General features: G+C 48.9%; 1 protein-coding gene across 1 annotated transcript in view; it reads right to left on the bottom strand.

Moving 5' to 3' along the window:
- CACNG3 (calcium voltage-gated channel auxiliary subunit gamma 3) overlaps nt 1-7,480 on the bottom strand; it is a 71,054-nt gene extending 63,574 nt beyond the window's left edge. Inside the window, exon 1 of the mRNA XM_081089365.1 lies at nt 6,372-7,480. Coding sequence (XP_080945491.1) covers nt 6,372-6,582 — 211 coding nt within the window. The 5' untranslated portion in view covers nt 6,583-7,480. The remainder of the gene's footprint in view (nt 1-6,371) is intronic.
- Nucleotides 7,481-14,742: the final 7,262 nt, after the last annotated feature.

Here is a 14,742-nt window from a genome sequence, read left to right on the forward strand (position 1 = left end):
GAGTGGTGCGGGTGAGGGCGGGAAGCAGCATCGGAGTTTTGTGTGCTTCTCTTTACCCTCAGCAGCATTGGTTCACTGGGGGCACTTCCACATGTCAGAGTCTAATTTCCAAGTTGTAAGAAACACAATTCTCTTAAAATACACAGGGAATTCATGTCAAGTTTTATTCAACACATCAGTGAGGGAGCCGGCAGAATGACAAAGCTGGTTCAAAGGAGGATGCTATATATTTTTTCAGTGAAAGTATTCCGAAATAGATAGTTAAGTTAGATATAAAACTGATTAATGTCCTAGAGGGTAGGCAATAAATCCACAACAGTTGTGTCTGTCTTCTCTCATGAACAGAAACCATTTGGATCTCAACTGAACAAAAAGCGTATGTGCATCTTCTGGAGCTTCCTACAAGTAAACCTGTATCTACAGCTGGGCTCGCACTCACAGTAAACGCTAAGTCAGACAATGTCATGTCCCCGGAGAATCAGATGGCCCCGTAGGTAAGCTTGTTGGACGCTGCTCTATGAGAACATTCAAAGGACAAACCATCTTTTTGCCCAATTTCTTGTTTTATTGTTTCCCAATGCATGTTGGTAACCCGCACTGGTCACCCAACAATGGAATGCAAATCACTTGCCTTTATTCTAACAAAATTTCAAATGGTGATCAGAAGTATCTTCAAGCGTCTATTTCCTAAGATGGGTTGAGCCCTAGAGTCAGAAGGTAGGGGGCCAGGTTCCAGGTAGAAAGAAGAGAAGCAGTTCCTTTCCACCAATGATGACACATCTAGGAGTAAGATTCAAAATATTTAAACACCGGTAGGACACAAGGCCTGCCAATCAGAACGGATGCTTCCATAGGGCTGGAGCAGGGTCATGATGGCCCTGCTGGCTCAGGTCTAACCCTTTATGTGATGGATCTTACAGATGCCTGGGAGGATCCAGGAAGGACTATGGTGGGGTTTTGAGGGCTAGGGCTGGGGGTGGGGTGGGGGTGGGGGACGGGGATGTGGGCCAGGAGCTGTTTACCAACAAGTAGGGAAATAGTTCAACATTTTAATAACTTGTGTGGCTATACTAACATGTTCTGGCTGAATGTTAGTCAAGCTCACACCCTCCTACTCTTGCCACTATGCCAATCCTGACCCACTCCCAGCACAGTCCTGGCCACTCTTTCCCATCCTCCCTCAAGACTCCAGTTCACTTCTCTCTTCTCTCTGCCTCTTGGGCTTTAGGGACAAGGATGAACAGTGCAGGGACAAGAGCAGAGTCAGGGGTAGGGAAGAGAGCACCGAAGTATTCTGTACCCGTGGCCAAGGGAAGGTACCGCATTAGATCTGGGCCTGGAGGCACAGAAATGACTCCTCGATGCTGTTTTTAAGCTCTAAGGCAGTGGTTCTCAACCTTCCTAATGCCGCGACCCTTTAATACAGTTCCTCATGTTGAGGTGACCCCCAATTTCATTGTTACAAATTGAACATAATTAAAGCATAGTGATTAATCACAAAAACAATATGTAATTATATATGTCTTTTCCACGACCCCTGTGAAAAGGTCTTTAGACCCCAAAGGGGTCTCGACCCACAGGTTGAGAACCGCTGCAGGATATAGCAGCACCACCAACAGGCAAGAATCTCTGTCCTTCCCAGTTTACAGTCTCCCAGGGGCAGTGCGGAGACAGGAGCAGTGTGCCTTGATGCCTGTGGAAGCACCCAGCAGTGGGTGAGAACACGGGAAATACTCAGGCAGCGCTCTGTCCCTCGCTCACCCTGGCCCAGACACATCTTTGCAGCTTCCCTGAGGCTTCTGAGCACATCAGTAACGCTTGAACCCCATCTGGCTGAAAAAGTCAGCCATCTGGAGATTTGGAAATATGGGGAAACTTCTAATGACTGACTAATTTTTCCCCCCCAGTTTTTCAGCCAGATGTTTGATGTCATTCAGGCCCATCTATAGCAGAAATAGCAGTTTATTGAAACTCTTTTTCATATTTTTAATTTCTCTGTCCTAAAATCCTAAATGGGCTTTCTTTTCTTAGTAGGAATTTTTTTTTTTAATGAATCAAAAAAGTGATCCTCGGCTAATGAAGAGCAATTCAGTAATCAAATGTAAAACTATAAGAAATTTGAATTAAAAGGACCTTTTAGATCATTTCCAGGTCTCAACACTGGCAGCCCAGGGGTCAAATTCAGCTGCAGGGTGAGTGTGACTTGGCTGGCACCATGTTTTTAAAAGGTTGACTTAGTTGCCTACTTTTTAAAAATCAAGAGAGTTTTTATCTGGCATTTTAAAATTTGAACTACTGGGCCGAATTGGAACACATTTCCCCAGGGTAAAAATCAACTTAAGCTAAGGAGCAATCGTCCCTGAGATGGGGCTTGTCCCCAATTTGCCACAGTCCCCACCACTCTCTATTGCCCCCACACTGAGACAAAGTTTCCGTTACCATACATCTTCTTCAATGCACTGCTACTCCCTCCCTCCCCCATAGAATTGAAGTAAGGGGACTGTGAAAGGCCCTTTTTCACACTTTATACTGCCTGCCCAGTCCACACAGAAATCTGGGTTTGGTGCGCCTTAATCTTATCTGAAGCTCCCATTGTAGATTTGGGTAAAGCGAGGCCCAAACAAGGAAAAGGACACACACAATTGACATAACATTTAGTGACAGAAATGGGGAGAGCTGCCAGGGCTCCTCGCCCCTAGGCCTGTGCAGTGGTCTTTCCACTGCCTCAATGCACCGCTTTGATTGTGCCTAGGGCTCCACGATTTTCCTAATGAGAGCGTCACATGTCAAACAGGTTCTCATTCAAATTCACACACGGCTGTTGGAAGCCCGCAGCAGGTTGGGCTCTCCTCTGTGAGTGCCTTGCCTGCTTTCAGATAATGAGTCAGGCGTTCGTTTCGGTTTCTCAGTGTGGGTGTCTCTACATAGGTCGCTTGTTTTTTCATTCAAAGCATGTCCTTTGCTGCCTCTGAGCTTGCGCCTGTCTGGTGGCTCCCGTGCCCGCAGACACTGCACAGGCATGCTGAGTGTTCTGGGAACCGGAGCATCTGAATGGCAAGGCCCACGGGTCGGGGCGTCCTCACAAGCTAAATGTCTGTGCCAGTCGCAGCCTGTCCCCCAGAGCCTGAGGGAATGCTCTCCAGCCCATGCCCCGAGAAGCAACCTGGCTCAGGTGCAGTAAGCAACTGCTGAGTTGAGGTGTGTGACCTTGGGAAAGTTATATAACTTCTCCAGCCTCAGTTTCCTCATCTGTAAAATAAGGGTAATAATAATACCTATAGTGTTGAGCTCCTTTGAAGATGAAAGTTCATTTTTCAAAATTCTTAGAACAATCCTAACACCTGGTAAATGCTAACATAACACTGTGGTGAGTGATAGAAATGAACACTGGGCACATCGCCTCTCTGGCTTCAGCAGTCATCCCAGGCCCATTGTAATCACTCAGTTGGCTTTGACTTGATAACTGTTTGGAGGATTTTTAGGAAATTCAGACTCCCTCGGCCCACTGCCAACCTATGGAAGCAGAGAACCTAGTTGTGGGGCCTGATGATCTATTCTTTTTAAGCTCCTTATGTGATTCTGATGGCCACCCAGGTCTGAGAGCAATGGATGCACTTGAATATCTTTCTGACACTTGAATACTTCGGTGGTGGGCAGCTCATCGCCTCTGAAAGCTCCCCGTTCTGCAGGGGACACATTTTTAGATTGAGGCCAAACCTGTTTACCTCAAACTCCCACTTCTACCCCCTGGAGGCCACGCAGAACGCTTCACATCTCTTTTTCGTATGAGAGCTCTTCAGACAGTGCAGACAGCTGTCATATTCCTGCTGAGCTTTCTCTTCTTTTGGACAAAAAGGCCATATTCTCTCATGGGGAAAAAGTATGGATAAACTGACTCCTCTAATTTGCGATATATAAAAAAATGAGCTACAAGGCCCCCATACCCTAGTTATCCTTTGACACTCAAAGGACCAGAAAAAATGAGGATGTTGAGGCTCTGGAAGACAGGAGGTACCAAGCGGGAGACGGCTGTGCACCTTCATGTCATCAGGCAGGGCTCTGTCTGCGGCATGTGCCACGCAGAAGCCAGAGGCCCCTGCAAATGCCAACACGTGAGGTAGTCAGTACATGAAGGCAAATCTTGGCTTCCGTTTCATCCAGGCCCATCTAGGTGTTGGCTCTATGGATGCACACACGGCTAAAATTTTATTGGGATTCATTAAAGTTTCTGTATCTTACAGTGTTTGATACTTCAAAAATATAAACAAAAATGTAGCTGGACCAAATTTTATGGAGGCTGCAAGCAATATTCTCAAGAGAGTTCACCTGACCAAGAGCATGTCTTAGCTTCACCAAATCCCACTTGATTCAAATTCTCACTTCTCACAGAATGCCTGGGTGGGGCTCTGATTCCTTGTGCCAACTGTGGGTGTAGGACATGCTGCTGGAGAAAAGAGAATCCATCAGCTGAGAAATGCTAAAGGCTCGGGAATCCGAGGCCCTGAAGGGGAAGTTGGTGTTTAATTGTGCATTCCAAGGTTTAGTTCCTAGAGGCAGAAGAGTTGGAAATAACTGAAACATGGTCTACATGTGCAGACATCAGTAGGAATCTCCGATTTTTTATGCCACCTCTGGAACCATGTAGGCATCAAAATATCCACAAAATCACAGCTTTACAAATGGTAACTCAATTCCTTATTGTCCATATAGGAAAGCAAATTACGGAATTTTCCTTAAGTAAATAACTTCACCAAATCCAACCACAAACGACCACAAATGTTAGCTTCTTGTCAATGTTTAGGAAAGAATTATTCTAGAATTTCCATCAGTACACTGGATACAATATGAGCTTTGGATAGTGATAATTTAATACCACCTATTCCAAATTAATAATTTCCCAAATTAATAAACTGAGGGTTGACAGTGGCAAATGTCTTAACCAAGGTCATACAGATAATTTGCAGCCTTGCCCAGGTATTCTGACTTCACACACAGAATCCTTCTTGCATTTTAAGTATTCCTCTCCCACCTGGACTTCCCACCAGTTGCAAATGTGCATTGGAAACAGACTCTGTTGCAGTAACTCTTACAGGCAGGAGAGCAGTTGATCAGAGTGTCAGGACACGGGAAGAAGGCCAGGGAATGAAGCAATATTACACTAGCAAGTGATGTCATAGCATGACTTCCTAAGCGGCTGACATAGATGCAAGTCTTTAAGAAGCCCTGGCAAGTGTCAGCCAGTGAGAATGCAGGCTGGACAACCAATGATGAGCAGGGGAAGGGAGCATATAGGGAATCAAGATTCTCTTACCCATCACTGTAACAAGCTTCGCAGGTTCCCTAGAAGCCCAAGAAAACTCCCTTTTAACCCTTTAATCCAGGGCCTTCCCTCAGGCATCTAGGCTCCAAAAGCTTCGATTTTGTTCTCTATCTTTCTGCTCTCTCCCACTGACATCCAGCCATTGACCAGTGATGCTCAGAGTGACTCCAGTGGAGTGAAAGCAAGTTTAATAGTGAGACAGGCTACCGAAGAGCTTGACATTCTAAAATCGATCTGTCCTCTTCATTGTAATTAAGCTGATTCTCAATTTTTAAAATTAGAAGTGACAAGCTTCCATTCTTAAAGAATCAATCTTTTGCAAATATCATGAAAATATATCTGTTCAATCTGGGGAAGATTTAGGAAAGAAGAAAGGTGTATACCAAATACCAAGATTTCACTTTTGTTTTGATCCCCAAATAATAAAATGTGTATTTATAAGGACATTTTCTTAAAGTGCGTGTGTGTGTGTGTGTGTGTGTGTGTACGTGTGCGCGTGCATGTGTGTGTGTGGGAGGGTTCACGTATGTTAGTCTGGAACTGGTTGGCAATGGAAGTTCATGAAAATATCTAGTTAGACCAAACTCATAAGGAACTGGTAAGACTGTGTTGAAAAATAAGGAAATAGCTTAGAGTGCATCAGGCTAGGTCAGGGAGTCGCTCTCCCTCTCCCCCACCCCCACCCCCACTGAAACACAATTCAAGCCGAGCCAAAGACCCCATCTCAAGCCAGAGATCAAAGCAGTTCACAAAATGACTAGGGATTTTGTATTTGAAGACTTTTCTTAATTGCAGAAGCTGCCTAGGGGGATACACAATCTCATCTCATGAAGCTTATACCAAAAACAATCAGTAAGCTCCAAACCCTTCATCCCACACAACATGGCATTAGTCTTGCTGGGAACGGTCTGGACAGCCGCACCTTCTCCGCAATCATCGGAACCACTTTTCCTCCCCCCGCCCCCACTCACTGCTTCTGCCTCCCTCAAGCCCCCAGAGGAATATTTGAATATCAGAAACAGGATTATTATTGAGAGGAATTTGCAAATACCTTCCAGGCAGCAGGTCCTCCACAGCCCTGAGTGTGTCATTACTTCTTCATTCTTCCTGCTGGTTTCATTATCACTTGTAGATTTAGTCCTGCACACACCTCTGGAATATAACCAGTAGTCCGTGCCCACTGCAATGGTCATTAAACTAAACGCTGCAAAGGCTCCCACAGTGGTGATCAACATCTGGATACCTCTGTCACCCATCCTCATAATTCTTCATGGTATTCTGTATGGCTGGGGGTGGAAGGGGAAGTTCAATGCCGGAGGAAAAAAATCACTCTGCAGCTGGGTAACCTAAGGCAGGCTCTTTCAAAAATTCGGGTCTCCGTTTGCCAGCATCCACAGGGGCTTTGGGAAAGCTGGGCTTTCCTGTCTGGCGCTCTCTCCAGTTCCCTGGTTCGCCTATGGCCCTGGGAAGGGTGCAGGCTCCAGGGGGCTGGTCCACATCACTGCTGCCTTCTGAGGTTCCCTGGGTTCCTTTCATTCCTCGGGAGGTTGGTAAAGATGAGAGTCCGTGCAAGGCATGGCTCCGGAGCCTGGAGCTGCCAGCTCGGTTTGAGATGCGCCTGGCTCCTCACAGCCCCTGGAGACTCAAGGCAAAGAAATCCAGAGAGGTCTCAGTGTGTGCGCGTGTGTGTGCGCGCGCTTGCGCGTGCTTGCGTGCATGTGTGTGTGTGTGTGTGCGCGCGCGCGCGCGCGCGCGCGCGCGTGTGCTGGGGGTGAGGGCGGATGGCAAAAAATAGCACTGCTGGGAGGCGAGTCGCTGAGAAGAGTGTTCACTGCTTCCCCTGCCTCCCAGGAAAGCTCTCCGCCTGCTGCCGACACCCCCGCTCAAACTGGAGAAAAGAGAGTCGTGGGGCGGGGCCGGTGGTTTCAGGGGGGCAAAGGCCCGCGGTGCTGAACGGACAGCTCCCGCCCGCCGCCCCGCCTCCGCCATCCGAACGCCCGGGCTTCGGGTCCGCGGTGCTGAACGGACAGCTACCAGCCCGTCACTCCAGCGGCTGCACCCCCGCCCTTCTGGCGCCGGGGCTAGAAACTGGGGCTGCAGGAGGGTCTTCCCCTCCCCCCCCCCGCCCCCGCCCTTCCCTGGCCCTTCCCAGGATGGGTCTGAGCAAGCCCACGCTCCGCTCAAAGTTTGGGGAGCTGGGGCAATCAGAGCCGCTCCTTGCGCTGCAGCACAGCCTGGTCCCTCCGCTCCCGCGAGAGTTAAGGAGAGGGGAAGGGGAGAGAAGCCCGCAGCGCACCCTGGCGCTCTCACAGCTCGCACCCAGCGCGTCCCCACCTTCCACCGCACCCCCACCCCAACCCCCACCAATGAGCCAGGCAAGTTTGCCTTTTGCTGCGGGCTCTGCTGGAACCCACTGGGAAAGACCCAGTCTTCTTAAAGGGACCTGAGACTCTGGACGACAGTTCCAAGGCTCACTTGGGTGGGCAAAAAGTGTTGTCACAGACACATCTGTGTATAGTCTGTCTCAATGTGGCTCCCCACAAAACAAGCAATATGTCTACCCTCCTTTCTCTGGAGCCCTGGTGTACACCGGAGACCACATGTTCAGATCAGACCTGGAGCTGTTCATATACATTTGAGCATGCACTCCTAAAAGAAAGACGGGCTCATTGTATACAGACTCTGTTGCACACATATCAGGGGTTTGGGGAAAGGGGTGTTTAACATTGATCTCTGGATATACCTCATATGTTTTAACAATCCTACATTGCGGGGGTGGAGGGCAGAGATGGATTCAAGGGGGGAAAGTCATGGAAAACATCAGATTCCTTCCACAGGTCCTGGGTGTTCCTTTGTTGACATCCTTGTCTAAGGCCAGGGGCAGGTAAACTTAGTCCAAAGTGCAAATGCCATTGCACACCCGAAAGCTAGCGAGGCTCTCCCTCCGAAATAGTCAGTGTTGCAAAAGACCAGCATTTAACCAGTTTTTTCTTACCACGCATTCTGGCATATACATGAGCTGTCACTGAGTTAGCTAAAAACAGTCCACAGAATGCCTTGATCCCCCCCTCCGCCATCCACACCGTGGCCTGATGGGATGGATGCCCCGAGGCCAGTGTTTGGAGTGGAGGCTGCTTGGGTGATTTCTATAGTCCCTGAGATGTGTCCATAACCAACTGTAATGTTGGAATGTTATTTGACAAAAATATAATGGGAGGTAGTCACAGCCACACCTGTTCTGCTGCCACCTCTGGCTGTCCGAGAGGTCTACAGACGACAGCAGCAGCAGGTGCGGAAGAGTGCTCAAGGCAGCCACACATTCTCGGGGTCTTTGCTACTTGTCTTTGGTGCTAAGGTCACTTGAAGTCTTGATTCTTGGTTTTAGATATACCTGCATGTGCACGATAGGTTTGAGTATATAGTCATGGTACAATTATGTTGACCGGTGCTGTGTTTAATTTCATTGTGAGTTCTGAGTTTGTTGTAGAATAAACAGATATGTAGCTATGTCTGTGCTGCATGAGGTGTTGTGGGCCATGTGAATGTACTTGCTGTAAATGCATAGCTTTTTGCATGTGTGGGTGGACATGCCTGGGGCTAGGTATAGTGTGGGCTTGTGTACCTCTCTGCATATGCATATGATTTGTGGGCAGGAAGTGGAAATATTTAAAATTTTCCACATAACCAAAATGAATGATAGGAAATGGAGGGGGGTAAACAGGGCCTTCTTTAAGGTCCCCCTCAAAAAATTTTTTTTGCTATAGCTCTGGCCAGTTTTGCTCAGTGGCTAGAGGATTGGCCTTTGGACCAAAGGGTCCTGGGTTCGATTCCAGTCAAGTCCACATACCTTGGTTGCAGGCTCCTGCCTGGCCCAGGCCGTGGTCAGGGCTCATGTAGGAGGCAACCAATCAATGTGTGTCTCTCACATCGATGTCTCTCTCTATCTTTTCCTCCCTCTTCCACTCTCCCTAAAAATCAATGGAAAAATATCCTCGGGGGAGGATAAACAACTAAAAAGCCACATGTAACATGAGGTGAAACTGGTCTTTCCTGGGAGGGTTATTAAATATGTGACATTTTCCTTCCCCCTCTCAGAAACACAAACCATATGAATTAATAATAATAACCCAAACAGCCATTTTAGGATCCATTTGCTTCTTTCCTTGCTTCAGTCGGGATGAGAAGGGCCTTTTTCTCAAAGCAGGACCATGTACGTGGAAGTGCAGTGGGCTTGGGCTTAAGGCCTCCCCCCACTCACCAGACCCACCGTCCACCCACAGCAGCTCCCTCTCCACCTCCTCAGCTGTCACTTAACCCCAGGCAGGCGAGGCGTGGTGCCCAGGGGGTCGGGTATCCAGGCAGAATAGTGTGGAGTGGGTACAAGGGGCAGAGCTCAGGCAGATGGTGGAGTCAGGACTTGCACACATTTTCTGAAGGAGAGAAAGGGACATGTGTAGAAAGAATGGAGATTTGTACTGAGCCTTTGACCACAGGGTGTGGGAAGCCCTGAACCTGCCTGTGGAGCAGTTAGAACACCTGAGTGGCGTGGGCGTGAGGAGGCAGGGCCACGGCCAGTTAGTTCCTGATGCTGCCTCCCCACTATCTAGGGGGTGACCTCACCAGAGTCCGTCAGTACTGATGCGTAGGTGTGTGTATACATGGGTGCTTAGACAAGGTTTCTACGGAAGCCTAGATACAACTGCTATTTCACCACTAGAGGGCTTTTTGATCATCAGTCAAGGACCCAAGAGATTCCAAGCGCTCTTCCTTAGAGTGATGGAGCCAGGCTCTCTCTGTTTGCTGATGACCTTCTCTAATCCTTCTTATGAGGCAGGAGACTGGGAGGCATTTGGACAGCTTGAAACTGATATTTGATTCCCTTACTAAGGCTCCTTCCCCCTCCTCCCCTTCCCCATCCCCCACACCCACTGGGCTCAGCTAGGAGAGCAGCTGGCAGAGCACCACAGTCCTTTCTGCTGTTCACCCTCTCAGAGTCGCCCTCATCCCAAGAGGGGTCACTGCCCCCCGGAAGTGGTTGAGGGAGGAGTACTGGCGGCTGATTCCATTCAATAAACGTTTCTTGAGTGCCTACTGTGCACAGGGCCTTCTGCTTAGCGCGTTGGAGAATGCAAGGACACGGCTCCTGCCCCCACGGAGCCCAGGCTACGGGAGGGGATAGTTTGTTAGTCCATTTGGCTGTAAACAGCAGAAACTCACTGGAGCTAGTTTAAGAAATTGGGGGATTTGGTATAAGGATGTGGCTGTGTTTTAAGGAGCATTAGGACAAAGCCACCATCGGGCCTCAGGAAGGAGCTGAAATCAGGGAGGAACGCCATTTTCATCTTCACTGGGTTTTATATTTTTAGTTGAGAAAATCGTTTTGCCTTTTCTACTCTTCGATACTCCAGATGTAAGCTAGGTTTTGAGATTTCACGTCATCTCTTTCAAGATACCCACCCAGACTAAACAGGGCAGTTTCAATCCTAATTACAAATGTCCAGGGGAGACGCACTGATTGGCCCCGTTGTGTCACGTGCCCTCTCTTGGCCCAACCAGTGTCCCCAGAGCCAGCGTCCTGTAGTGCAAGGTGGTGTCAGTGCCAGGCCCTGGGGGCTGGGGAGGGGAGACATTGCTCAGATTAGGGGGGGTTCTATGACACCTCCACTTGGATGGTGCCATGGGCTCCGCAGAACAGCAGGGCCAGGAAGGAGACTTTGGAAACTGCTAGAGAGGAAGTGGGCTGCGTGTCGGTGTCGCCTCGCCATGGCCTGTGCCCTTCTTCCCAGGGGCACGGGTTAAAAGAGAAAAACTCCTCTGAGGGAAAGGCACCCACATGGGCAAGCGAAGGAGATGGTGAAAATCACCGGAGAGCTTGCGAGTTCCTGTCGCCCAGAGCAGTGAGGAAGCTGCGAGGTGGGAGGAGGGGCAGAAGGGAGGGGCAACCCCGTCTCACAAAGAGAACAGCCAATAGGTACCGCCTATGGCTGGTGAGGGCTGGAGGTTGGCGCATGTTATTGAACATACAGAGATAACCAAGGGATGCACTAAAATGATCTACAACCAGGTTTGGGGTGAAGTGAGCTAAACTAAGGCAGAAATGGGTACTTGTGGTTAGCTTTGGGGAGAGGCCTGGAGTGGGAAGGACAGCTGCTTTTCCTTATAGCTCATTCGATCCTATTTGATTTTTAAAAACCTCATACATGTATATCCAGAAAAACGTTTAAAGTCAGTTAAAAAACAAATGGAAACAGCAGCATGCCCGTCTATCTTTCCCAGCCCCTCCTGCTTTACCAGCGCAGAAATGCCAGGCTCACCCAGCCGGTCCCTGTGTCTGGAGTGCTCTTCCCGGAGGCATTCTTCTATTAAAAAAGTAACACTTATTTGGAAACAATTGTGAATTTACCTGGAAGTTGCTGCCATGGTTGTCACGGTTCAAGCCCTCACTTCATTCGGACCTCAGCGGGAGCGTCGGCTCTCGGGAACCCTCTGTCACTGCCCTTCCCCAAACAGCGCCTGCACCGCTCCTCCTCTCACTCGGCGCCGTTTTCCTCCCAGAGTCCGTCAGTGCCTGACATCATCCTCGGTCACATGCACGTATGGAAACAGGCTCACATATATGTTTGCGTGCTTATCGCCATCTCCCCAGCCAGAGCAAAGGAAAGAACCTTTTTCCAAGGACAGTGGTTCGTGTTGTCACAGCTAACTCACAGGTCCTGGGCAGTGCCCGGGATACAGGAGGCCTCCGTTAGCACGCGTGTAACCAGGTAATCGCATCCATAATCACTGTCTCACACTCTGTGGGAGGCACTGGCAGATCAACCCTAAGCAAGGAGGACATTGATTGCTCTTGATTAGCTGGAACTCTCAGTCTAATGGCGAGGACAGGGATGATCTATAATAATAAAAGCATAAGCTAATTAGACCAGACGTCCTTCTGGATGACCTTCTGGATGAAGCTGGGGCTGCAAGGGAAGCCGGAGTCCAGGGTGCCAGAAGGAAGCCAGTGCCGGCAGCCAGGGGAAGGAGGTCTAGCCTACTGTTGCATGAATTTCATGCACTGGGCCTCTAGTTAACAAATAAGAACAATTGTGGTGGATGCTGCTGGTGCCTGAAGACACCCAGATTCCTTTACTGGGTTGGTCCATTGCAACCCGAACCCTGACCTCCCCACTCCCGCGGCCCTCAGCTGCCCCTTCTTGGGAGAGCTGCTCTTGGCTGATAGAAGCTGCCTCGCCGGCCTGCAGTCAATGAGAGGCCCATACAGGGTATTGTCTTCTCGCCAGAGGCAGGGACCACTCTGTGTTGCCACATACGTGCTAGTCTAGAGTTCTCCACGGGTCAGGCCAAGGCAGGACGTTACCTGGGACCCATCCTGTTTGACTCTGTCCCTGTTCTCTCTGGTTCTCCAGCGTCAGTGCCCAGCAGGATCACATGTGAAGCTGGCTACACCCCCGTGTGGAGGGGGCTCTTAACATTTTGTGTCTCTAGCCAATGCCCCGGTGATGCCAGGGCTGCTCCTCTGAGAAATCGCACTGCCGTCCTTGTGCCGTTCCCATGCTCCCTGTGGGCTTCCTCCGGGTCACGCCTGGGAGGCAGGGCATCTGAACCCCTGCCCCAGGGACCTCCACCTGAGAGGGAGGATGGGGAGGGCTGTGAAGCGCTCTGCGGGGAGAGCAGGTCGGGGCAGAGCGTCACTGAGGGTCGTGGAGAGGGCTTCGAAGAAGGAGTTCCATTGAAACTGGACCCTTAACGATGGACAGCCAAGCGAAGAGCAGGGGCAGCTGCTGGACTAGCAGGTTAAAGCCTTAGTGCATGATGCGTTTGAGGAAATGAAAGGAGCCTAGCGTGACTGCAGAGGAATGTGGGCCAGGATGGTGGGCTCTCCATGCTTGAATATTATGTATGGAATAGACATTTGGCCATGACTGCTCTTCCAGAAAATATCGGCAGCCTACTGGCTTTTTCAAAGAGCTATGTTGCCACAGAATTCCCAAGCTTGATATGCAGCAACCTGTGGCAATTAAACCTGAATCAGGAAACCCCTTATAGATCCTGAGCCCAGTAGGAAGCTTGTCTTCCCATATCCACCTCAGATGAGTCCAGGGAGAGAGATGGAAAAGGAAGAACCTTTGGAGGGCAGACAGAAAGGGGAGGGAGGGTGTAGGCAAGGGCCTGCTTCACGCCAGCAGGAAACTCCCCCCATTCTCTGGGCAGAGCCATGGCACTCCTGTGAACCAGTGAATGCTGTGGTGCCTCAGTCTCTGTTTTCAGGAAGACCTCTGGTGATCTGTGCCCTTTCTGCTATTGAAGGATGGGTGCTGGGGCAGGTAAGTGGTCTTTTGTTCAGACCTGTTGGAGAGGACTGCCCGTTGCCCAGACCCTGCCCCTGAACGTGGTCTCTATGCGGCAGGTGAATGTGCTCTGTGCACGGAAAGCCATTTCTGGTGAAGGCCTGGGTGGTTTCAAAGACTCCTAGCTGCTTACCCAATAGCCTCCATTTCTTCTAACAAATGAAGTGGCTGGGAGTTCATTTTGTCTAGTTGAAAGAAAATTACATTTTTTCAGTCTTCCTTAAAGATAAGTGTACCCTGTAACAAATTTCTGATCAATAAAGTGTAATGAAAAGTTGTTTTGTGAACAATAGCCAAAAGGTGGAAGCAGCTCGAGTGCCCACCAACAGATGAGGAATGGCTAAACATCTGTAATAATAAAAGTTTAATATGCTAATTAGACCAAACATCCTTTCAGATGACCTTCCTGAGGAAGCTGGGGCTGCAAAGGAAGCCTGGGTCCCAGGTGCCAGAGGGAAGCTGATGTTGGCAGCTGGGGGAAGGAAGGCTTACTCTTGCACGAATTTCGTGCATTTGGGCCTCTAGCCTATATATATAATATGCAAATAGACCAGGGGCGGGCAACCTTTTTGTGAGTGCATGCCAAAACCAGCAAAATCGCTGACTCAAAATTCTTCTGCGTGCCAACCCTAATTTTTTGAGAACATGTTACGCCTACTTGATATCTCTTAAGGTGTACATATGTGAAGAACATTGAAGAAATAATAAAATTCATTTGAGCGACAAAACAGTATATGATGGTGAAAAATACATTTATTTTTTAATGTATACATGTACACTGATAGTCTGACAGAAAACTTTATGACTCAGTTTGATATTATCAGTGGGACTTTTGCTGCTGCATCACTGATGACAGAGATTTTACATCAAGTTTATATTTCGTGACCTTCAGAAATATGCACGAGATACTACTTTCATCTATCAGGCTACTCCTATTACAAGACTTAACAAAATTCATCACTAAGAACAAAGATTCATGAGCGTATGTGGATGAAAACATGGAGAGTAACGCTGTTGCAAAGTTTTTTAAACAGAAAAAATTTTCTGAAATGGCATTCCAAGTCCTCAATA

The sequence above is a fragment of the Myotis nattereri genome (assembly GCF_964212035.1).
Source record: "Myotis nattereri genome assembly, chromosome: 4".
NCBI lineage: Eukaryota > Metazoa > Chordata > Mammalia > Chiroptera > Vespertilionidae > Myotis > Myotis nattereri.